Here is a 23455-nt window from a genome sequence, read left to right on the forward strand (position 1 = left end):
TTCCAAGAGGTGAGCAGGGGGTGCGTTAGAGTCAGAGCTGTCAGAACATGCAGAGAACTGAAAAGCAATGAAACAGGGGGTACATTATCCCTTATAATACATGAGTGATACTCAGTTCCCTGTATAACTCAGCCTGCAGCCTTGTGTCTTTATATGGTCACAGAACAACCCCTCAGTGACTTCTAATATCCTTATCATTTACAGTAGGGGGTACATTATCCCTTATAATACATGAGTAATACTCAGAGTTCCCTGTATAACTCAGCCTGCAGCCTTGTGCCTTTATATGGTCACAGAACAACCCCTCAGTGACTTCTAATATCCTTATCATTTACAGTAGGGGGTACATTATCCCTTATAATACATGAGTGATACTCAGAGTTCCCTGTATAACTCAGCCTGCAGCCTTGTGCCTTTATATGGTCACAGAACAACCCCTCAGTGACTTCTAATTAGGGATGCACCGAATCCACTTTTTTGGATTCGGCCGAACCCCCGAATCCTTCGTGAAAGATTCGGCCGAATACCGAACCGAATCCGAACCCTAATTTGCTTATGCCAATTAGGGGTGGGAAGGGGAAAACATTTTTTACTTCCTTGTTTTGTGAGAAAAAGTCATGCAATTTTCCTCCCACCCCTAATTTGCATATGCAAATTAGGATTCAGATTCGGTTTGGCCGGGCAGAAAGATTCGGCCGAATCCGAATCCTGCTGAAAAAGGCCGAATCCAGGCCGAATCCCGAACCGAATCCTGGATTCGGTGCATCCCTACTTCTAATATCCTTATAATTTACAGTAGGGGGTACATTATCCCTTATAATACATGAGTGATACTCAGAGTTCCCTGTATAACTCAGCCTGCAGCCTTGTGCCTTTATATGGTCACAGAACAACCCCTCAGTGACTTCTAATATCCTTATCATTTACAGTAGGGGGTACATTATCCCTTATAATACATGAGTGATACTCAGAGTTCCCTGTATAACTCAGCCTGCAGCCTTGTGCCTTTATATGGTCACAGAACAACCCCTCAGTGACTTCTAATATCCTTATCATTTACAGTAGGGGTACATTATCCCTTATAATACATGAGTGATACTCAGAGTTCCCTGTATAATAAACCCAATGCCACTCACCTAGAATCCAGATCTGAGAGAATAATGTCCAGCAGGGATTCGGGGTCTAGTTGGCCACTCCTGGCTTTTACTTGTAGTATCAGGATTTCCTCCAGTTCTTTTAGGAAGATGATGTTCTAGGACATAAATCAGGGAACTTTCAGTAAAGACTAAAGTTTGTTTGTCCCTTTAAGCTCTCTGGTTGTGACTCTTGAACGAATGTAGCAGAAGTCAATCCTCCTGCAGGTCTGATCACCTCCCAGTTGCAACTACACTGTTTCAGGAGTCAGAATCATTTAAGAAAGGTAGGAAGGTTCATGAGTCTTACCTTGGTTTGATGGGGGTCGCAGAAATCCAACCGAGTATCACACAAATGATATCCCACGGACTCCAGATCTTTGGTATTGAAATGCGTTCCACACCGCCCACCTTTAAAGAGGGAATTACATTGATCATTAGAAAAGAAACATACACATTAAAAATGATGGATAAGTGGGTGGGGCTTGTTTAATCACGTTAAGGAATCAAATTTAGGTGTAACACTGACAATCCTCTTACCTAGGGTTGAACCACAGTACGTGGCCTCTAAGGTGTAACTGTTCTGGATTCCCATTTTCCACATCACCCCTCGCCCTGTTCCCTCCTTACTCTTCTGCACCTTCAACTTTCAGCTTGAGAAAGAAAACTGAATGGGGCGACAGTAAGTGGTCTCACTGGAGAGGGTTTTTATGAGCTCAACAACTCAAGGATTTCACTCCCTTTTAACCTATAGCTCACCCCTTCTACGAATGAACCTTCCCGCAGGCTATTATCCCCACTGTTACTATAGGCACCATCTCCCCTACTATACCTGCTATCCCACAGTCACACTCCCTTCCCAGAGACTAATATCCCCACTGTTACTATAGGCACAATCTCTCCCTACTATACCTGCTATCCCACAGTCACACTCCCTTCCCAGAGACTATTATCCCCACTGTTACTATAGGCACCATCTCTCCCTACTATACCTGCTATCCCACAGTCACACTCCCTTCCTAGAGACTATTATCCCACTGTTACTATAGGCACCATCTCTCCCTACTATAGCTGCTATCCCACAGTCACACTCCCTTCCCAGAGGCTATTATCCACTGTTACTATAGGCACCATCTCTCCCTACTATACCTGCTATCGCACAGTCACATTCCCTTCCCAGAGACTATTATCCACTGTTACTATAGACACCATCTCTCCCTACTATACCTGCTATCCCACAGTCACACTCCCTTCCCAGAGACTATTATCCCACTGTTACTATAGGCACCATCTCTCCCTACTATACCTGCTATCCCACAGTCACACTCCCTTCCCAGAGACTATTATCCCCACTGTTACTATCGGCACCATCTCTCCCTACTATACCTGCTATCCCACAGTCACACTCCCTTCCCAGAGACTATTATCCCCACTGTTACTATAGGCACCATCTCTCCCTACTATACCTGCTATCCCACAGTCACACTCCCTTCCCAGAGACTATTATCCACTGTTACTATAGGCACCATCTCTCCCTACTATACCTGCTATCCCACAGTCACACTCCCTTCCCAGAGACTATTATCCACTGTTACTATAGACACCATCTCTCCCTACTATACCTGCTTTCCCACAGTTACACTCCCTTCCCAGAGACTATTATCCACTGTTACTATAGGCACCATCTCTCCCTACTACACCTGCTAGGTATATACTGCCCCTTCCCAGCACTGACTGGGGACCATTAGGAACGGGTAGTTTAGTGGCCCAGGAAAAACATCTGTATAAATACACAAGGATATATCTGTGTATATAAATGATATGAATATTATAGTTAACATGTTACCTTATAATAAAGCCAATGCTCTGCTGATCGGGACACTGGAAAGAAAAGGGTTTGTCGTAATCGTTGATCCATTTGCTCCCGGGTTCCCTTCCTACAACAACACAACATATAGACGATCCAATAACATGACAACCAAAACTCATATATTTATATATAAACCCATATATAAGATTGTGCCTAAACTGATTGGAGATTTAAGAAGCAAAAGACAGTGGATCCGTTCCATATTATTTCATAGGTTAGAGTTACAATAGGAGGGTTAGAGCTGCTGAGGCTCAGCTACAAGTATCACCTGTACAGGTTACTGTGAAGAACAACGTTACCTTGAGGTGCAGCCCAGGCTCCGGCCAATGCCACTAACACAATCAGAGTCCCCTTCATGGCTGTGACCAATCAGATCCTGGAGATTAGATGTTTCAGGCGGACCCCCCTCCTTATATACTAAATATCTTACCAAAAAGTACAGTTAACCACTCCCACCCTCTGAGTGAGACACGCCCACTTGAACAAACCCACAGGCAATTTGAACGTCAGCCAAATATAATAATGACGTATAAGAAGTGGCTTGAGACTGTCGTTGCCCGTTGGCTCCTTATATAAGCCCATCTCCATATGGATTCCAGCTGTCCTGTTCTCCTCTCATTTATATTTTCTGCCTTTGGCTATTGATCATTCAGTGGTTTTGTTGGCCCTGTCTTGGCTAAGGGGCCCTATTTCTTACTCTGTCCTAACTAAAGGTGGCCCTACACGGGCCGATTAAAAGGCTGAATATCTTCTAAAATGGGCAGTAGTTAAAGTGAACATTCAGCTGTTGGTTGGCTGAGGATGATGGGAGTTGCAGTCATACGAACAAGAGGTTAAAAAAAAAAGCAGAAACAGGAACAAGCAAAGGCCGATACCAATCGGTTTATTTCCCCTTTGCCACTGGGAATTACTTTATGTTTTTGGGGCAAAGAAGATTGGGGTAGGTGGAGCCAAACAATTGAATCCCAAATCCGATGCTTTCGGCCTTTATCTAAGAACCTGTCTAAATTGAAGCCACGTGTATTCCTGCATAGTGCAACTCCGGAGAGCCCAGGGCCATAGAATAAAGAAAACCTCAACCTCTATGTTCAGTATTTACCTTAATGGATAGCTGGGAAGGATGATTGAGTAACATTAAAGGGGAAGTACACCCAAACATACAATCCAATGTACATTCATTATTTTTTTTCATATATATATATATATATATATATATATATATATATATATATATATATATATATATATATATATATACAAACGCTCGCACTCTGATCCAGTCTTGGAATTACTGTGGGTGCTGGGTCAAAGCTTTAGCATACAGTAATTGGATAAGGACCCGCACTCCAATGTTTCGTGAAAAAAAGGGTTTTTATTTCAACTTGTTTGTCTAAGCCACCAGGGAGACCTATAATTTCTTCAAATGGGTCCCTGAATGAGGGCATTGCTGAATTTGTAGACACACTGCTGCAGCCATGTGTACAGGAAATTGGGAGTTATCTTAGAGATACAAATGATTTTCTTAAACTTTTGCGGAGTATAGATTTACCAGTGTCTGACATGATCTTGGTTACTATGGATGTTCAGAGTCTCTATACCTGCATTCCGCACGAAGCAGGTATAGAGGCTGTGAGGCAATTAATTACTGACAATTTGCTGTATACAGGCCCGCCGATTGAATTTACGCTGTCCCTATTGAGATTCATTTTGTTTAAAAATTACTTTAAGTTTGAAAAACAATTTTATTTACAATGCACTGGGACAGCGATGGGTTCAAAAGTGGCTCCTATGTATGCAAATGCTTACATGTTTGTATATGAACAAGAAAAGATATTGAGTGACCCGGTGTTTAGACAATTTGGCGCCTTCTACCGGCGCTATATCGATGATGTCTTTTTTCTATGGTTAGGCACGACAGAGGACTTGGAAAAGTTTGTCGCACGACTAAATAATGAGAATAGTCCAGTCAGATTCACCCTAAAATATCAGAGAGACAATATCGAATTTCTTGATGTCAAAATATACAAGGAGGATGGCAGGTTGAATTCATGTATTTTTGTGAAGCCCACTGATAGAAACACCATTTTACACTACCATAGCAATCACCCGAGGCACCTTTTGGACTCCTTACCGAAGTCCCAGATGCTTAGGGTGGTTCGTATTGACAGCGATTGGCAAAAAAGAAAAGAAGATTTAATGGTGATGTCAAAGAAATTCCTAGCGAGAGGATATCCACACAAATTGGTATATGACACAATGCAATGGGCCTTAGAGCTCGACAGGGAGGAAACGCTACTTGAGCGAACAGATGAGATGTCTGTTAAGAAACACACCGATGATATGTACTATGTCAGTCGGTATGATGTAGCAACTAGCTATAGACGCAAATGTGTATTGAAACACTGGCCTCTGGTACAAAGTGATGGGGTGCTGACTAAAAAGCTCCCCAAAAGACCTAAGTTTAGTTACAAAAGAGGTTGAAGTCTGAAAGAGAATTTAAGCTCTGCAGATCCGGTATCTAAATACACTGAGCTCCAGCGACAGCATTTTTTAACACCTCGTCCAGGCGTGTTTAAATGCACCGGTTGCATAATATGCAGCAGTCTGATTTTGGGTTCAAGTTTTACTCACCCCCATACTGGTAAAAAATACGCGATTAAGCATCGTATGACGTGTACCACCACGATGGTAGTCTATATCATAAAATGCCCGTGTGGTCTCCTATATTGTGGGAAGACGATACGTCAACTAAAAGAGAGGATTGGGATGCATCGAGCCAGTATAAGGGCTGCACTAGATCCTGATAGGGACGATAAGAATAAGGGCAAGAAACAGGATATAGCACAGCAATTGGTGGCGAGACATTGGGCAGAGGCTAAACATAGCCCTGCAGCGTTCCGTTGCATGCCAATTGAGCATGTTCCAGAAAGGACACGGGGAGGAGATTCTGATAAGGCTTTACTCCAGAGGGAAGCCTATTGGACCTATGAGTTGGACTGTGTGGCACCGAAAGGGTTAAATGGCCAACTGGTGTTGAGCTGCTTTTTAAATTGAAGTATTGAACATTCTTGTTTTCACGATGAGCAAATATAAGATACTTAAGCAGACAGAAAAGGCAACAAAGTTACAAATGTATCGTTTATGTGGTCAGTGAAAAAATGACACATTGTTTATGGTAAAATGCCTTTATTGTGTATCTGTCGCTACTGTCAACACTACAATATATACTTTGTATGTATTTGCAGGGTATACATGGAAGGAATCTCAGCAATATGGATTATTTTATGAATTTTCACTTATTCCACTCGGTAGTGGCATCTTGTGGTGAGAATGCTAATTACGTGTCACAATTTGATTTATTATGCTCACTAAGCCAATTATTCTAATGAGATGTGTTTCACATGTATGACGTCATAATTGAGCGCCCCCTTTTGGGATGGGCCATGTGTATAAATATGCACCTACCAACACTTGTATTTTATCCTTGATAAAGGCCCAGGCATGGGCCGAAACGTTGGATGCACAAGTTGAAATAAAAACCCCTTTTTTTCACGAAACATTGGAGTGCGGGTCCTTATCCAATTACTATATATATATAATTTTAAAATTATGTGCAAATGTAATTGCAATTGAAAGCAATGCCAATCTGCGGTTTTTAATCTTGGCACTGCCAGTTCTGACTCATGAAAGAATGTAACAGAAGTAGGTGCTGATCCCAGTTAAAGGACCAGTAACATCAATAATTTTTGTTAAAAGATTCGTTAGTATACATCGAAAAATAAACACCAAGACAAATTAAACTTTAAGATTGCAAAGCCTTTATTAAGAAATAACTTAGCGAAACTCCACTTCCCCTCCTCTTCAGAAAAGGCGACAGGGCGGCCATCCATCTTGTGGTGCTCGATTTCTCCTCCCTGGCTATTCTACTGACAGCATGTGAAGGGGCTGAGGCTCCAATCTCAGGCTCTGGGCAGGCATTGTGGAAGCTGTATGTGTGTTGGTTGGTGGAGCAGGGTTTGTGCTGGCTCTATGGATCCCTCTGGGGAAGGCTTCTCTCGGCTTTCTTTGGTCTCTTGGCCACTACCCAGACGTGTCTCGCCTTCTTGTGGCCACTGTAATGTCCCTTGGAGTGCCGCTTGGTTACCCAGGCTACTTTCCTGACGGCCGACCTGGCAGCGGTGCGTTTCTTACGCCCTTGCTTCCGGCTCAGCGTCTGCAGGTTCAGTCTGGTGTGAGTGAGGGTCTTGTTGCACACCGGTGCCTTGATGCTGTAAACTTGATAACGGTTAGCTGCCTCCTCCAGTCCCACTCGTTATTAGCTACTAATTTCCCGTCTCACTGCAGTTGTAAGTGGTAGTTCTGCTGTCCCGAGTTTTCCGGATTCTCATGTATAAGTTGCTCACCACCACCTTCTGCTCTTCCATAGACTCTGGAAAAACTTTGTGTAAAACCTTAAAACCTAAACACAACCCAAATGTTTTGAGAGTCCTTGGGAACCCAATACAACTTCCTTCCCTTCCAGGTAAAGCTCCAGAGCAACTTTACGTCGGTGATATTTGCCGTTATGGTTCTGGAAGGACTCGGCCAGTATCTGGATCTGGAGGTCGATATTTTGGAGGTGGCTCTGCCTCTCCTGTTGAAAAATGCTGTTTCCCTAATGATCTAGCCGTGATACCGGAACCAGAGCTTTCAACTACTGGAATGGAAGGCCATGTCTCAGGATGGGAAAGATGGACCAGTATCCGTAGGAAGATTCCATGTTGTCCGCAATGGGGTTACCTCCTGCCAGCAACATGAAATCTACAGTGGGTCACATTTGAGTGAAGGGAAAAAAAGGCCGACAATCCTTTTATATTTTAATCCCCTGTGTTAAAGGGAATCTATATGATAATGTACATACAATATAGCAAAGGACATTAGTTTAATATGAAATATTTGTGATCTTTTAATCCAATTAAAATGTTTTGTGTCCATATCATAAAGAGGGTATACGAGTGTCACTTCCTTGTCAGACACCGTGCGGTTCATTAGGAGAATGCTAGATTATTTCAAAACTGCAAACCATAAATAAATGAAGAACAACTGCAAACTGTGCTACTGTATTAATGCTACAATTTTATTTAAAGGCCAATATTGTTTCAGCCCTTTAAGTTGGCCTTAGCACCAAGTGATTTATATTTTGGTTGATGCTTCAGTTTCTCATACACTCTAGGGGTACAGACTTCTGTTCATTGGGGTGCAATCATTCTGGTGCCGTGCACACAAACACACACCAACAGCACATTCCCAGTCTCCCTCCTTCCTACCGGACCATGGCCAAGCGTAGAACTTGGAGATTTTGCTCCTTCAGGTGCTTCAGCATCTCCAGGTCCCTATGAGATTCCTGCTCCACTTTGCGATAGAACTGCTCCAGTCTCTTAGAGACATTTCTCCTGGAGCTGCTGTTACGGGTGCTGTTCCTGGATATGGGATTCAGCCTTCCGCTCCTGCGCTTTTCTTCTGCAGCCGCTTCTAAAACTAACAACACACAAATTAGTGATTCCACTTGTTGCATTTTAAAGGGAAGTTAACTTTATATTAAGTGTCTTATTCACTGGTTCATTCAGTAGCTATAACTGAAGCTGACATTTATGAAGCCTTGGACAGGGTGTAAAGTGGAAATAATGAGTGAAAATAGCCTTATTTTTTGCACTGCAGTTTTAGCCCATAGTTGCAGCTCTTTGCACTTCTACAATGAAGCACAAAGGTTTCAGCTCAAGGTGGGTGGGGTGTAGGGTGCACTAGACAACGGTTATTGCAAGCAGATACCCAAGACATCAGCTGTTTAGACAGACTCACCGTGATTGGCTGCTTACTAAATGAGCTGCAAGCAGCCACTCACCGATGATAATTTGCCATGCTGGCCTGTGTCTGACAAATGCACCCAGTGCCTGGTGTCAGTGAGATAACGCAAGCAGCTGGTTTCATAAGCTGACACTCATTCTTGCACCTGGCACCATGCGATAATTAACAGATAATTAACAGTCAGAAGTTGATTTACTCTCTAGACATTAACCAAAAATTTAAAATGCCCATACACAGACCTGTTCAGTCTTTCAATCTGATCTGAGGCCAGTCTGGGGCCCCGGTATATAGGGTGGATGACTGCAAACATATCAGTGCCAGGTTCTCAACCTTCCAAGTCTGATTTACTCTGAAAGAACTCTGTATTAGCAATATAGGGACAATTTGGTACAATGCAATAATCTGTCCAATCAGATTGGTCTGAATGTGTGTTGAGCTTGAGTGTGACAGACCAAAGCAACTAGGAAGCCACTACATTCCTCCCAATCCCCATTGCCCAAGTCACCACCTGTCGATTCTCCTCCTGCTCAATACTTTTGCCTGTCATTTCTTGGTCCAACTCCTCTCTGCTGTTGATTCTTAGTCCAGAACTGAACTCTCTGATCCTCTTTCCTCCAGTCTGTCTCCTGCACTGCATCCTGCTCTACTTCCTGCACTACTTCCTGCTCTATGCCCTGCACTGTTTCCTGTATTACTTCCTGCACTGCTTCCTGTATTACTTCCTGCACTACTTCCTGCTCCACTCTTCAGCTGCTGCCCTGCAGAATTCTGCTCTCTGTGCCAAACCCCTAATTACCATGTTCATTTTACAAAATTTGGCAGGTTTCTGTGTTTTTTTTTCCCATTATTATAGTTTTGCTAATAAAGGTGAATTGCCCTTTAAGCTGTGAGTCTAACATTTCCCAAGGGACCTGTTACAATTACTTGTTTCCATATCTAGAAATTGTTACAAAAGTATCTTATCTTCTGCTGCGGCTGTTCTGGGCTCTCTACCAAAAACCAATTAAGTTAGAAACTTTTTTTCTTTTTCTGGCTGTTCAGTGCAGAGAAAAACAAGACTTTCCAGTACAAATGAGGGACTGCGGGTTGAAAAGAGGGACTGTGCCTCTAAAAACAGGACAGTTATGATCCTGGTACTTAGTAGCGCAGTGTCTCCACCTAGCGGGAACCTACGAGTGGCCCCACTGGGAACACAGTAATAAAACACACACACTATTTGTTACACAGAACTTGTTTATGTAAAATAAATGGGCAACTAATAGAGACAGCACTAACCAGTGGCAATAGGGCCTCACTAACTAACTTGCTTGCGTGGTCTGTCAGACTAAATAACTGGATAAGTTCTTTAAAGTAACGGATGGCTCCTCACAGTCCAACTAATAGAAATGTGTAGAAATCTGCGAGCGCTCCTTTAGTACCCTGTCACTTTAAATCTCAGTCCTCACTCCAAATCCTCTTTAGATGCTTTACAGTTTGTCTTGAGTGGAGTCCAGCACAGTCAGACATACAGTGAGACTAGCAGCCCCTTTGGATGCTCAGATAGGAATCTCCTGCTGGTTGTTCCTCCAGTCTGGATTCCTTTCACACTCTCTGTCTCTCCAGGCACAGTATGAGGCTTCCCTGTCCCAGCCTGATCCAAATGTCTGATTTTGGTGGAGCCTCTCAGCTCTCTGGGCCCACCGGCAGCTCTCTGGTCTCTCTCTGTGTCCAGCGTGTGCTTCTCTCTGCCAGGCTTTTCTCTTCTGCTACTTCCTCTTCCTGCCAGCCACTCACTAGCTGCTGTGTCACTTCCTGTAGCACTGAGATCCTGTACAGCTGGTTGCTAGGTAACAGCTCACAGCACACAGACAGGCTCCTTTACAGGGATAAGTGCAAAGATTTGACACGACTTCCCTACACACATTTTCACTCTTTGTACAAAGCAGACTGGGGCTTCCTGCAGTACTTACTGATATTATCTACTTCTGTTTCTCCAATAATAAGGGACAGAACGGCCAGACGTTTCATTCTCATCTCTTTATTGTGGATGTTCCAGAGATTTCTCATGTATCAATGTCCTGTAGTCTAATGACTTACCCATATGGCTCTGTACTGGCTCACTAATGGCTTATGTTTGCTGCTTCAGCATTCCTCTCTGTTACGTGGGTTGCCATTGGCATTGGACTCAGTGCGCTGACTCAATAGGCCACACATACAAAGCAATGCTCAGTGTACGTAATAGGCTGTGTATGTACTGCACATCTAATTAGAAATAAATGCCATATAAACCTCACTCATCAAAAGGGGACACTTCCCCTTTAAGAGCAGGAAACAGAGGTGACTTCCACCTGGGGATGTGACAGTTGGTTCAGTCCGTTGGTTGTCACTTTGGTGAGAGGTAAGTGTATTTTCCCTCTGAGAGATTTTCTTGCCAAATAACCCTTATTTTAGGTAAATAATAGGGTGATGCCCCCAAACTTGTGGGTGTTGTGCCTCTCGCTGATTTTAGTGAATTTGGAGATTATTCCCCCTGAAATTGGCTTGGGAGGAGCCTTTAATCTTAGTGCTGGTTGGGAAACACAGGATTTGGCAGTTATACAGGACTGTCAGCAAATATTCATATAATCTACTGAAGGGAACATTTTGGGACCCCTGTACCTCACCATAAGCTGCTTAATTTGTGTTCCCAGTACTGACAGGCTCCTTAGAGATTTGCCCCTCTGCCCCCTGGTATCTGCCCCCAGCCCTGCTCTTATGTACCAACATTGTAGCTAAATACATGTTCCCTTTATCCAAGTCTGGAACTAGGGGTGGGAAGCAGAGGCACGTGCCATGGGGACAGTAGGGGGTGATAGTAAATGAGTGGGAGGGACATACAGCAGGTCCCATAGAAGAGAGATCATTTCTCCCTAGGGATTTGACAGTTGGTTTAGTCCGTTGGTTGGCTCTGGGTTAAGTGTATATTCTCTCCAAGACTTTTTTTTGCCAAATATCCCTTATATTAGTGAAAAAAGGGATAGTTGGTGCCCCCCAGTCTGTAACTAGGGGTGGGAAGCAGAGGCACGAGCCATGGGGACAGTAGGGGGTGATAGTAAATGAGTGGGAGGGACATACAGCAGGTCCCATAGAAGAGAGGTGACTTTACCCATAGGGATTTGACAGTTGGTTTTGTCCGTTGGTTGGCTCTGCGTTGTGTATATTCCTTCTGAGACTTTTTTTTTACCAAATAACCCTTCTTTTATTGGGAAAAAAGGAGAAATATTTGGGCTACACCCCCCCTGACTAGCGGATGTTCCTCTTGTCACTGATTTTAGTGAATTTGGAGATTTTCCCCTAAAATGTGCTTGGGAGGAGCCTTTAATCTTAGTGCTGGTTGGGAGACACAGACCAGGATTTGGCAGTTATACAGGACTGTCAGCAAATATTCACATTTATTAATGAAGGGAACATTTAGGACCCCTGTACCTCACCATAAGCTGCTTAATTTGTGTTCCCAGTACTGACAGGCTCCTTAGAGATTTGCCCCTCTGCCCCCTGGTATCTGCCCCCAGCCCTGCTCTTATGTACCAACATTGTAGCTAAATACATGTTCCCTTTATCCAAGTCTGGAACTAGGGGTGGGAAGCAGAGGCACGTGCCATGGGGACAGTAGGGGGTGATAGTAAATGAGTGGGGGACATACAGCAGGTCCCATAGAAGAGAGATGACTTTAACCCTAGGGATTTGACAGTTGGTTTTGTCCGTTGGTTGGCTCTGTGTTAAGTGTATATTGCCTCTAATATTGCCTGTATATTGCCAAATAACCCTTATTTTAATGGAAAAACAGGGGGAATATTTGGCTTACACCCCCCTTACTAGTGGTTCCTCCTTTTGTCACTGATTTCAAACAAATGGATGGTTGCTAAGGGCAGAGAGCCTAGCAACCAGATATAAAATGTTAAAAAAAAAGTCCAATTGAAACAGTGGATTTGGTACATTCCTGGCTACTAAACAGCGGATGAAAATCTAACAAACCAATGAGTCTGTCCTTGAGTTGGGGACAAGAAGGATCATTGTTTGATTTTTGGTACAAAAGTGCCATTATCCATAGCAACCAATGTATTAATACTAATTTGAACTAGACCATTTAATACTACTTGCTATGGTGTTTCTTGTACCCTTGTACCTCTATAACTGGGCCGTTCTTACTAACGTGGAGTAAATTGCACCAGTGTACTATGTCCTTGCTTTATCGGTGCCAATGCTCATTTCTTATTGGTCGCTATGATCAGACTTACAGTTTTGTACAATCTGAGGCCCGGGAGTTTCTAGTGACGCAAAGCTAATATTAAGGGTAAAATAGTCAGATCTCTCCCATACTCTGTATTTTATGGGAAATATGAAGTGCTGAATGCATTATCCGTAAAGCTGACTTGTAATTATTTTTATTCTCTCTCTCTATACAGACATCGGGCTACAGCGTGTTTGCCGCGTTTCCTGCGATCTTTGCGATTTTTTCTGCAAGTTCTGCACGTTTGCTGCTCATCGTCATCAGAGCATTTTTTGGCTTCCCCCTAGTTTGATATAATCCATCCTTATCAGAACTAGTTTTTTGGGATAGCCAGGGTCTCCTCAGGGAGACCCCTTGGGGTACCCGGCCTTGTGCCGGTCCCTTTTTTTTTTCTTCCAGAAGCGAAAACATCTACGACTTCTGCGTTTTTTTGAAAGGTAACCTTGAAAAAATCCAATTGATACTTGTATTATATCTGTTAGTGCAACTCTGCCCTAAGTTCACATGAGACTTTGTATTAACCCCAGTGTTTTCCCACTCTGCACCCAATACACTATGGCTCCTGTAAATGTAAATACAGATCAATGAAGTGTAAAGAATGCTCTGCGAGGGTTAAGGTGACCAGACACATATAGAATCACGCTACTGGCTGACTTTAAAGGGGTGGTTCACCTCTAAAGGATAAGTAAACCTTAAAAATAAGTGAATGTAAAATTGATGAGGGGGCTTTTTTAAGCACTTTTGTAATTTACATTCATTATTTATTTTCTTTTTATTCCAAGATATTAAGGGATACATGTGCTGTTAATATGAATGAATTTTGTTACAACAGCGCCACCTGCTGGTCAGTTTCCCACCAGTCTGACCAGCAAGTAGTCAAGGAAGTTGTCAGGAGAAAGAAAGAGGCTGATGTTCTTCTGCTTAGGAAAGATGTGAGAAAGGCTTATAATTGTATTCCTAAGAAGAAGAACATCAGAGCAGCCTCTTTCTTTCTCCTGACAACTTCCTTGACTACTTGCTGGTCAGACTGGTGGGAAAATGACCAGCAGGTGGCGCTGTTGTAACAAAATTCATTCATATTCACAGTACATGTATCCCTTAAAAGAATCAAATTCAACACAATCACCAGCATTATAATGTGCCATTTAACATTGAGGGTAACAATGCGCCGTAAAATAAAGATAAGGAAATATCAGCTGAAATAAAGTACGAGATTATGAGACAGATAACACTTAAACTACATAATAACGACTGTCACATTCATATTAAAGTCTTTGAAACGTGAAACTATTGCTGGGCCAAATATATTGCTGATTTGTACCATTTTTCTTCCTTTAGACGACTGAAACATCATGGAGCGCTCCATAGAGATGGAGGTAATGTATCTGTTTCTTTTGTACTTCCAAAAAAGAGAAAAAACATTCCCTCATCTAAACTGGAAGTTCTGGTGGGAGCTGCCATACCATGATACAGGCGGCATTTACACCCAGGGCCGCATCAGGGGGGGGAGAGATTTGTAGGGGGCCCGAGGGTAAGGGGGGCCTGGCCACGCCGCACTTACTTGATTAGCCGGGCCCCCTGCTTTCTGAGAGCTGCCGACTTCGGGAAGGCAGGGCGGGAGCATAGGGGGAGGTATCTTCTGTCCATTACTTTCTCTTATTGGTCACAGAGTTTAAGTCCGAGTTGAGCTGCTGGATTGGATAGCTGAGGTTTGAACTTCCCCTTCAGCTCATCCAATCACCATGCAGCTTTACCGGGACTTGAAATTCTGTGACCTATAAGGGAAGAAAATGCTGCTCCCCTCCTCCCTTCTGCAGTTGGCAGCTCACTTACAGCAGGTGGGCTACACTAATGAATTAAGTGCAACATGGCAGGGCCCCCTAAAGATAACCCTTTGTGGTACCTGTTGTGTGGTGGGGCCCTGGTCACCAATTTTCTTTCAAACTTCTGGGGGGCAAGTTTTTTTTACATGGATGTTTAAGGGGGGCCCTGGCCACCAATTCTCTTATAATGTGGGGGGGGGCCCTGGCAACCAATTTTTTTTTACATGTGGGGTCCGAGCCACCAATATTTTTTAATGGGGGGCCCTGACCACAAATGTTTTTTATGGGGGGCCCTGACCACCAATAGTTTTGTATTTTTTATTAACATGTTGGAACCCTAGCCACCAATGTGGGGGGTGGACCTGTGGGGTGGGGAGGGCGGACCTGTAGGTGGGGCTTGTGGTGGGCTCAGCCCAGGGGGCCGAGGAAATTTTGTCGTATGGGGCCCTGCGATTTCTGATGACGGCCCTGTTTACACCCATTCTAAATTGTATCTCTCTTTCTTTTCTTACAGTCGGTTTTGTTGACCTGGAAGAACTTCAGGGAGGAGGAGGAGACAGACATCGAGAGTCTCCTCTATTTTTATGGTAAATATTATATGAATCATCCATTCCTTTATTCAATGGGCTTCTCAGTAGGCTGCTAGGGTTTCAAAGGCTGTAGCACTGGTTTATTATTAATAATAATAACATGTATTTATATAGCGCCAACATATTTTGCAGTGCTGTAAAGTAAATGTGTTTATACAACTAAGTCACATTAAGTACAAACATAGAACATATGTAGTTACATACAACACAACCAATACTGGTACAAAAGGTAAGGAAGGCTCTGTGCAAAAAGAGCTTACAATCTAAAGGGAAGGGAATAAGACACAAGGCGTGGGAGTGGGCAAGATCAGATATAAGCGGGTGAGAGATGTAGTACTGTATGTGGTATTGCATTTGGTAGTTAAGCAGAGGGAGGGAGGCTTCTCTAAATAAGTGTATTTTAAGAGATCTTTTGAAGGCAGAAAGGTTGGGAGAAAATGTCAGAGAGAGAATTGTATGTGAATGTCCTTCCCTCCTTTAGCTCAGTGTTTCATGGAAATGTTTTTTCCCTTGCAGAACATCACTACAGGAGAGAGTTCGGGAAGATCGACGACTTGTAAGTAAAACAGAAATCTGCTTATTTTTGGGAATTGTTGGCCATTGCCCTGGGGGGGGGGTGTAGGAGAGATAAGGGGGCAAAATGGGATCCCTCATTGGCCTCAGAATTTGGTGTCAATTGACCTGTCCTGTATTGTTTGGCCCCTGAGACACTATCACTTGGGGGTCTGAATAAAGTACAAGGTGTGCCAGGGGCCAGACACATGCACCCAATCACCCATTCTCTAATTGAAGCATCACATAGTAAATAAACCCCCTGCTTCAAGATTGGATGGACTTTGGCCATCGGCTCCACACCAGGGCCCTATTTATAAATATTCATCATAAGCAATTTAGAACATTTATAGCTGACTTTTCCTCCTTCAACTATCTCTAAAAAAGATTATTTTGCCGGAAATTGTTCTTTTATTAGTGCCTTTTTATTTTCACTGTTTTTGGATCATTTGGGCTCTATATAGGTTAACCAGGGCCCAGACATAGTAGAAATGCAATGCAGCAGTAGATAAAACCTTGTATTAATGCTCAATGGCAATTCTTTTTCAGAGCCAACTTCCTGATCCGATATGCAGCCACCCACCAGTACCTGACTAGGGCGAACCTCGTCTACTTCATCTACGTGGTCATGAATCTGGTAAGGAATCTAAAATAGGGAATAAATGATATGTTATTATTATTATTATAGAAATCAGGCCCGGACTGGCAATCTATGGGTTCTGGCAAATGCCAGAGGGGCTGCTTTAAGGTCCCATAGAAAGTCAGTATTTAGTGGGCTGGTGGGGGCTGTTTGGGCCTCTATGTGGGCTGATTGGGCTTCTGTGTACCTGAAATGCCAGGACCTTTTTTAATTCTCAGTCCAGACATGATAGAAATATTGTATCCCCAGGCCTTTTGTTTCTCATGGACTGTTGCGCCCCTGGTCTGATTCAGTCCATTAACTATTTGTAATTTATTTTGAATCAGTGTGGCATTAGATTGCCAGCTCTTGGCTTATACAATGTAGTCAGCTATTGCACCTCCAGACAATAAACTAATTATAGAGGAGAATATATATGTTTTATGTCCCAAACTGAGAAGAAAACTAAAATGTTATCCCCATGTCTGTAAAAACATTGCCCTGTGGCCTTCATGTACATGCGGGTGAAGCACTAATATTTATTGTAAATTCCTATTGTTGCCAGTATTTGGTTCTTATGCCCTTTAAACCAAGAACTGACAGTAAAACATATAATCATATATCTAATTATTATTATTATAATTATATACATATCACTGATGTGTGGCCTATAGTGACACTGCAGGTGAATGGGAACTGCACAGCAGCGCTGCTCCATATTTCTGCTTCTCATCTACCCGATAATATTGCTTAATCCATTTCTCCCTCACTGACACTTTTTTTTATGTTACAGGAACAACTGGATAATATTGTGGCTGATTTCCAGCTGCCGGAATCACCTGTAAGTGGCATTATTAGTCTTATTATTAGTGACTGGGTGTCTTAGTAACAGTAGTAACAGTATTATTGACTGGATCTCTTCTAAACTCACCCACCTAAGTCCCATTTTCAGCAGCAACAAAGCAAAAGCAAAAACTGTTGCAATGCAGTGTGGGTTATGCACAGAGGCCCCTCATAGGAACCCTAATAACATGGGTACAATGCAGTGTTTGTATAACATTGAGTCTCTTCTCCCACAGCTCAGAGACATCAACATGGACCCAGAGGAGGTTGCTGAAGCCTTGAAAGTAAGTGTCCGGATCACTGTCTCTGTCCCTCATCCTTCCTCCAATACAGAGTATAAATGTCTTATTTACCCTTTGCTCCTCTCCTTGTGTCTTCCCCGACAGGCTTTAAGATCAATATCGGAGGGCATGGAGAGAAAACTCCTCGAGAAGGAGAAGGAGCTGGAAGAAGCTGCCATGTATGTATTTTACATTTAATATTCCATTCCAGTTTATGATGCATAAGAACAATATATAGATAAGAAAAAATGAATGTAGCCAGTCAGAGCACTGATTTCATCGTTACACAGTTTCATATTGGACTGCAGGTGCCACCACAATCTCCCAGAATTCCTCAGCTGCAGCCTACAATTAGACATCTAATTTAATCTAATCAGGATTAAACAGAAAAAGTCACTTGTACAACCAGTTGAAGTGTATCAATTGTGAGTTAGGAACCATTCAGTCCAGGCAAAGAGCAGACAGAAATAGGTTCTATATAATGATCTTAACACAGCAAGAAGGCAAAAAATTTATCTTGGAAAATCTGCTCTTTTTATCCCATTTTTCACAAAAATTTGAGCTGGTCTGTCAGTTTACTCTTATCTACCCATATAATATACTAAACCCCCATCAACACATCAAAGACTATCAGGGAATATATTATTACTTCAGTAATGATATTTGTAGTCTCAACACTTTGGAAACAAATTACACTGACTGATTGTTCTCTATTATATCCCCTTTAGGACCAGTCAACAGGAAAAGGTGGAGGAAGATCACCTGCAGGAAGAGGAGACCAATCGAGAGGAGCAAGAAGAGGTGGAACACCATTTAGAGGAACGAGAGAAGCAAAAGAAGGAACCAGACGAAGATGTTCCTGCCGAAAAGAAAGAGGATGTGGAAGATCTGGAGAAAGATGATCCTCCTGAACAGCAAGAAGAGGGGATAGAACTGGAGGAACAAGAGGAGCAAATGCAGGAACAAGAGGAAGATGTTCCTGCTGAAAAGAAGGAAGAGGCAGAAGAACCAGCGAAAGATGATCCTGCTGAAAAGAAAGAAGAAGAGGTGGAAGAACTGGAGAGAGGTGTTCCTGCCGAAAAGAAAGAGGATGTAGAAGATATGGAGAAAGATGATCCTTCTGAACAGCAAGAAGAGGGGATAGAACTGGAGGAACAAGAGGAGCAAATGCAGGAACAAGAGGAAGATGTTCCTGCTGAAAAGAAGGAAGAGGCAGAAGAACCAGCGAAAGATGATCTTGCTGAAAGAAAGAAGAAGAGGTGGAAGAACTGGAGAGAGGTGTTCCTGCCGAAAAGAAAGAGGATGTAGAAGATATGGAGAAAGATGATCCTTCTGAACAGCAAGAAGAGGGGATAGAACTGGAGGAACAAGAGGAGCAAATGCAGGAACAAGAGGAAGATGTTCCTGCTGAAAAGAAGGAAGAGGCAGAAGAACCAGCGAAATATGATCCTGCTGAAAAGAAAGAAGAGGTGGAAGAACTGGAGAGAGGTGTTACTGCTGAAAAGAAAGAGGATGTAGAAGATCTGGAGAAAGATGATCCTCCTGAACAGCAAGAAGAGGGGATAGAACTAGAGGAACAAGAGGAGCAAATGCAGGAACAAGAGGAAGATGTTCCTGCTGAAAAGAAAGAAGAGGTGGAAGATCTGGAGAGAGATGTTCCTGCCGAAAAGAAAGAAGAGGTGGCAGAAATGAAGAAAGATGATCCTCCTGAACAGCAAGAAGAGGTGATTGAACTGGATGAACAAGAGGAGCAAAAGCAGGAACAAGAGGAAGATGTTCCTGCTGAACAAAAACAGCAGCAGCCAACCCGGAGAAGAAGGGTTTCAATCAGGCTCCAGAGGATCTGGGTAATATATTTAATTACTGGCTTTTTATTTTCTAATGCTAATACACCATGTTGGCTCTCGTGTACTTTATAGCCTTCCAGTCGTTCAGGCTGTCTACCCAAATGATTGGAGAAATTGAAAGGTTGCCATAGCTGCCTTGTATGTTCTCTGTCTTTTTTTGCCTGTGGCCTGATCAGTCAGAGAATTTCCCCTATTGGCCAGGGTATGGCTGCCTATAGGTTGTACTGGGTTACTGACTCTGAGCAGAGATCTGGCCAAGTCTCCAGATACCGCTGTTGATTCTCTATAGACCAATTAGGGGGAGGTTTGGTAACTCTCATAGGGCTGTTGTAGCTCTTCCCTTCTTCAGAAATAACTTTGCTACTAGAAACTAGACTCATACCAGCTAATCAATATAAGAATAAAAGGTGCCATTCCAGAGAGCTGACGTGCTAATAATTATTTATCTGTAATTAATTCTTCTTTAACAATTTACAAGATATTTCTTTTCTTTGCAGCGTTCCACCAAGAAGTTCTTCAGAGGGATAAACTGTCGTCGCCCCACTCCTGCGCCGTAAATACCTTGCACCCACACTGGAACCCACACAAGCATTCACACATACACTTACACACGCACCCTCCCTTCCACACACACATATAAAAGGAACCATTCAGTATTAAAATAAACATTAGGTAAATAGATAGGATGTGCAAAATAAAAAATATTTTGAATATAGTGAGTTAGCCAAAAATGTAATGTATAAAGGCTGGAGTGACTGGATGTCTAACATAAGAGCCAGAACACTACTTCCTGCTTTGCAGCTCTCTTGGTTTCCACTGATTGGTTACCAGCCACTAACCAATCAGTGACTTGAAGGGGCCACATGGGCTGCAAATCAGGAAGTAATGTTCTGGCTATTCTGTTAGACATTCAGTCACTCCAGCCTTTATATGTTACATTTTTGGCTAACTTACAATATTAGAAACATTTTTTATTTTAAACATCCTATCTATTTACCCAGTTTTTCTTCTTTTACAGTGAACTAAACACAGACATATTAAAGGAACTGATCTGTATTAAAATAAACATTAGGTAAATAGATAGGTTGGGCAAAATAAAAAATCTTTTGAATATAGTGAGTTAGCCAAAAATGTAATGTATAAAGGCTGGAGTGACTGGACGTCTAACATAAGAGCCAGAACACTACTTCCTGCTTTGCAGCTCTCTTGGTTTCCACTGATTGGTTACCAGCCAATAACCAATCAGTGACTTGAAGGGGGCCACATGGGTTGCAAATCAGGAAGTTGTGTTCTGGCTATTATGTTAGACATCCAGTCACTCCAGCCTTTATACATTACATTTTTGGCAAACTTACTATATTAGAAACATTTTTTATTTTGCACAGACTATCTATTTAGCCAGTGTTTATTTTTATACCGAATGATTCCTTTAATATGATTCCTGTGTTCAGTTTAATGTAAATAGAAAAACTGGGTAAATAGACTGTGAAAATAAAATAATGTTTCTAATATAGTGAGTTAGCCAAAAATATAATGTTTGAAGGCTGGTGTAAATGGATGTGTAACATAATAGCCAGAAAATTACTTCCTGCTTTGCAGCTCTCTTGGTTTCCACTGATTGGTTACCAGCCACTAACCAATCAGTGACTTGAAGGGGGGCCACAGGAAGTAATGTTCTGGATATTATGTTAGACATTCAGTCACTCCAGTCTTTATACATTACATTTATGGCTAACTCACTATATTAGAAACATTTTTTATCGTGCACAATCTATTTGCACAGTGTTTATTTTTACACTGAACTGTTCCTTTAAGCCATGATCCAGGGAGTAATACCGATTGCCATTTGGAGTCAGGAAGGAATTTTTCCCTAGGGTTTTTGCCTTCCTCTGGATCATTAGCTGTTATGAATGCCCAACCCAAATTGACTTTAATATGAATAAATCCTGTTCCCACCAACAGGTTTGCCCATAAATATGTCTCTGTGTTTTTATTGAATCTCTATGGTGAATCTTGAGGGGAGGTAAGAGGCTCCAGTGCCTCATTCTGATAAAGGTAACTGACCAATTGTGTCATTTAATACTGTGGGGGGACTGCTCAAATGGGCAGGTGTGGGGCAGAGTGGGAAAGAGGTTTTGTTAAAGGTTTGTATGGTTTTATATCTGTGCAGGGGGTTGTTAGAATGGGTTCTGATCTGGGAATTCATTGATTAATATGTATGTGATGGGGCTAAAATACACAGGGTTAATATCTGTGCAGGGGGTTGTTAGAATGGTTTCTGCTCTGGGAATTCATTGGTTAATATGTAAGTGATGGGCTGAAATACACCGGGTTAATATCTGTGCAGGGGGTTGTTAGAATGGGTTCGGATCTGGGAATTCATTGGTTAATATGTATGTGATGGGGCTAAAATACACAGGGTTAATATCTGTGCAGGGGGTTGTTAGAATGGGTTCTGATCTGGGAATTCATTGGTTAATATGTAAGTGATGGGCTGAAATACGCAGGGTTAATATCTGTGCAGGGGGTTGTTAGAATGGGTTCTGCTCTGGGAATTCATTGGTTAATATGTAAGTGATGGGGCTAAAATACACAGGGTTAATATCTATGCAGGGGGTTGTTAGAATGGTTTCTGCTCTGGGAATTCATTGGTTAATATGTAAGTGATGGGCTGAAATACACAGGGTTAATATCTGTGCAGGGGGTTGTTAGAATGGTTTCTGCTCTGGGAATTCATTGGTTAATATGTAAGTGATGGGCTGAAGTACACAGGGTTAATATCTGTGCAGGGGGTTGTTAGAATGGGTTCTGATCTGGGAATTCATTGGTTAATATGTAAGTGATGGGGCTAAAATACACAGGGTTAATATCTGTGCAGGGGGTTGTTAGAATGGTTTCTGCTCTGGGAATTCATTGGTTAATATGTATGTGATGGGGCTAAAATACATAGGGTTAATATCTGTGCAGGGGGTTGTTAGAATGGTTTCTGATCTGGGAATTCATTGGTTAATATGTAAGTGATGGGGCTAAAATACACAGGGTTAATATCTGTGCAGGGGGTTGTTAGAATGGTTTCTGCTCTGGGAATTCATTGGTTAATATGTAAGTGATGGGGCTAAAATACACAGGGTTAATATCTGTGCAGGGGGTTGTTAGAATGGTTTCTACTCTGGGAATTCATTGGTTAATATGTAAGTGATGGGCTGAAATACAGAAGGAGCAATAGACACAGATATGAGGAGACCCTACTTACTATATTATACTACAATATCACTTTATTCCACAGTACATAATGTAACAGTATTATATGGGTGCTGGGTGGGTTACAAGCAACATATACAATGGTTTCTCCAAAAATGCCCCAGGTGTATCTCAGTCACATTGTATTTAGCACAGTCAGTGGTGCAGCAGTTTGTGTAAGTGGAAAGGACCAAAATTCCCCTTAAAAGGGGTGTCACTGCCTCTTAAAGTGCCTCACTGAGCCGACAGCGAATCACAGGACCCAATAAACTAGTCTGACACCCCCTCGCCAAAATACATCCCAGCACCCACACACTGTACCCCCATATACTTAAGTGGTAAAGTGCCCCCTATGTAATAGCACCGCCATCTCAATTCACTCCACACGTTATTTGTCTGCCCCCCCCTATGAACGCAAGTGGGAAGTACCAATAGTTTTTGGCTGTGCCCCTTGTATGTGCCGCACAAATACCCCCCTGCAGTTGGTCAGGTTTTGCCAGGACAAAAGGTTGAACTCAATGAATGTGGGTTTTTTCCAACCAAAGCTGCTGTGATTCATACAAA

The 23455-nt window shown here is 42.5% G+C and overlaps 1 protein-coding gene across 2 annotated transcripts; it reads left to right on the top strand.

Annotated features, from left to right (window-relative positions):
* The first annotated feature begins 10646 nt into the window (after nucleotides 1–10646).
* On the top strand, nucleotides 10647–19112 carry LOC121400978 (cilia- and flagella-associated protein 251-like). Of its 2 annotated transcripts, XM_041585343.1 has the most exons (10): nucleotides 10647–11224; nucleotides 13272–13533; nucleotides 14435–14472; nucleotides 15434–15506; nucleotides 16026–16065; nucleotides 16611–16698; nucleotides 17474–17521; nucleotides 17760–17807; nucleotides 17910–17983; nucleotides 18533–19112. In XM_041585343.1, the coding sequence occupies exons 3-10, from the start codon at nucleotides 14449–14451 to the stop codon at nucleotides 19110–19112; spliced, it is 975 nt and encodes a 324-aa protein (XP_041441277.1). In that variant the 5' UTR covers nucleotides 10647–11224; nucleotides 13272–13533; nucleotides 14435–14448. The 2 variants fall into 2 exon arrangements, with proteins under 2 accessions (XP_041441277.1, XP_041441276.1); XM_041585342.1 differs by having other exon boundaries at nucleotides 17760–17983.
* Nucleotides 19113–23455: the final 4343 nt, after the last annotated feature.

This window comes from Xenopus laevis, chromosome 3L (genome assembly GCF_017654675.1).
Source record: "Xenopus laevis strain J_2021 chromosome 3L, Xenopus_laevis_v10.1, whole genome shotgun sequence".
Lineage (NCBI taxonomy): Eukaryota > Metazoa > Chordata > Amphibia > Anura > Pipidae > Xenopus > Xenopus laevis.

Coding starts and splice junctions, on each gene's coding strand:
- LOC121400978 (XM_041585342.1), top strand. CDS start 14,449: ATGGAGCGCTCCATAGAGATGGAG. Junction 15,507..16,025: donor GAGTCTCCTCTATTTTTATG/GTAAATATTATA, acceptor TTTCCCTTGCAG/AACATCACTACAGGAGAGAG. Junction 16,066..16,610: donor TTCGGGAAGATCGACGACTT/GTAAGTAAAACA, acceptor ATTCTTTTTCAG/AGCCAACTTCCTGATCCGAT.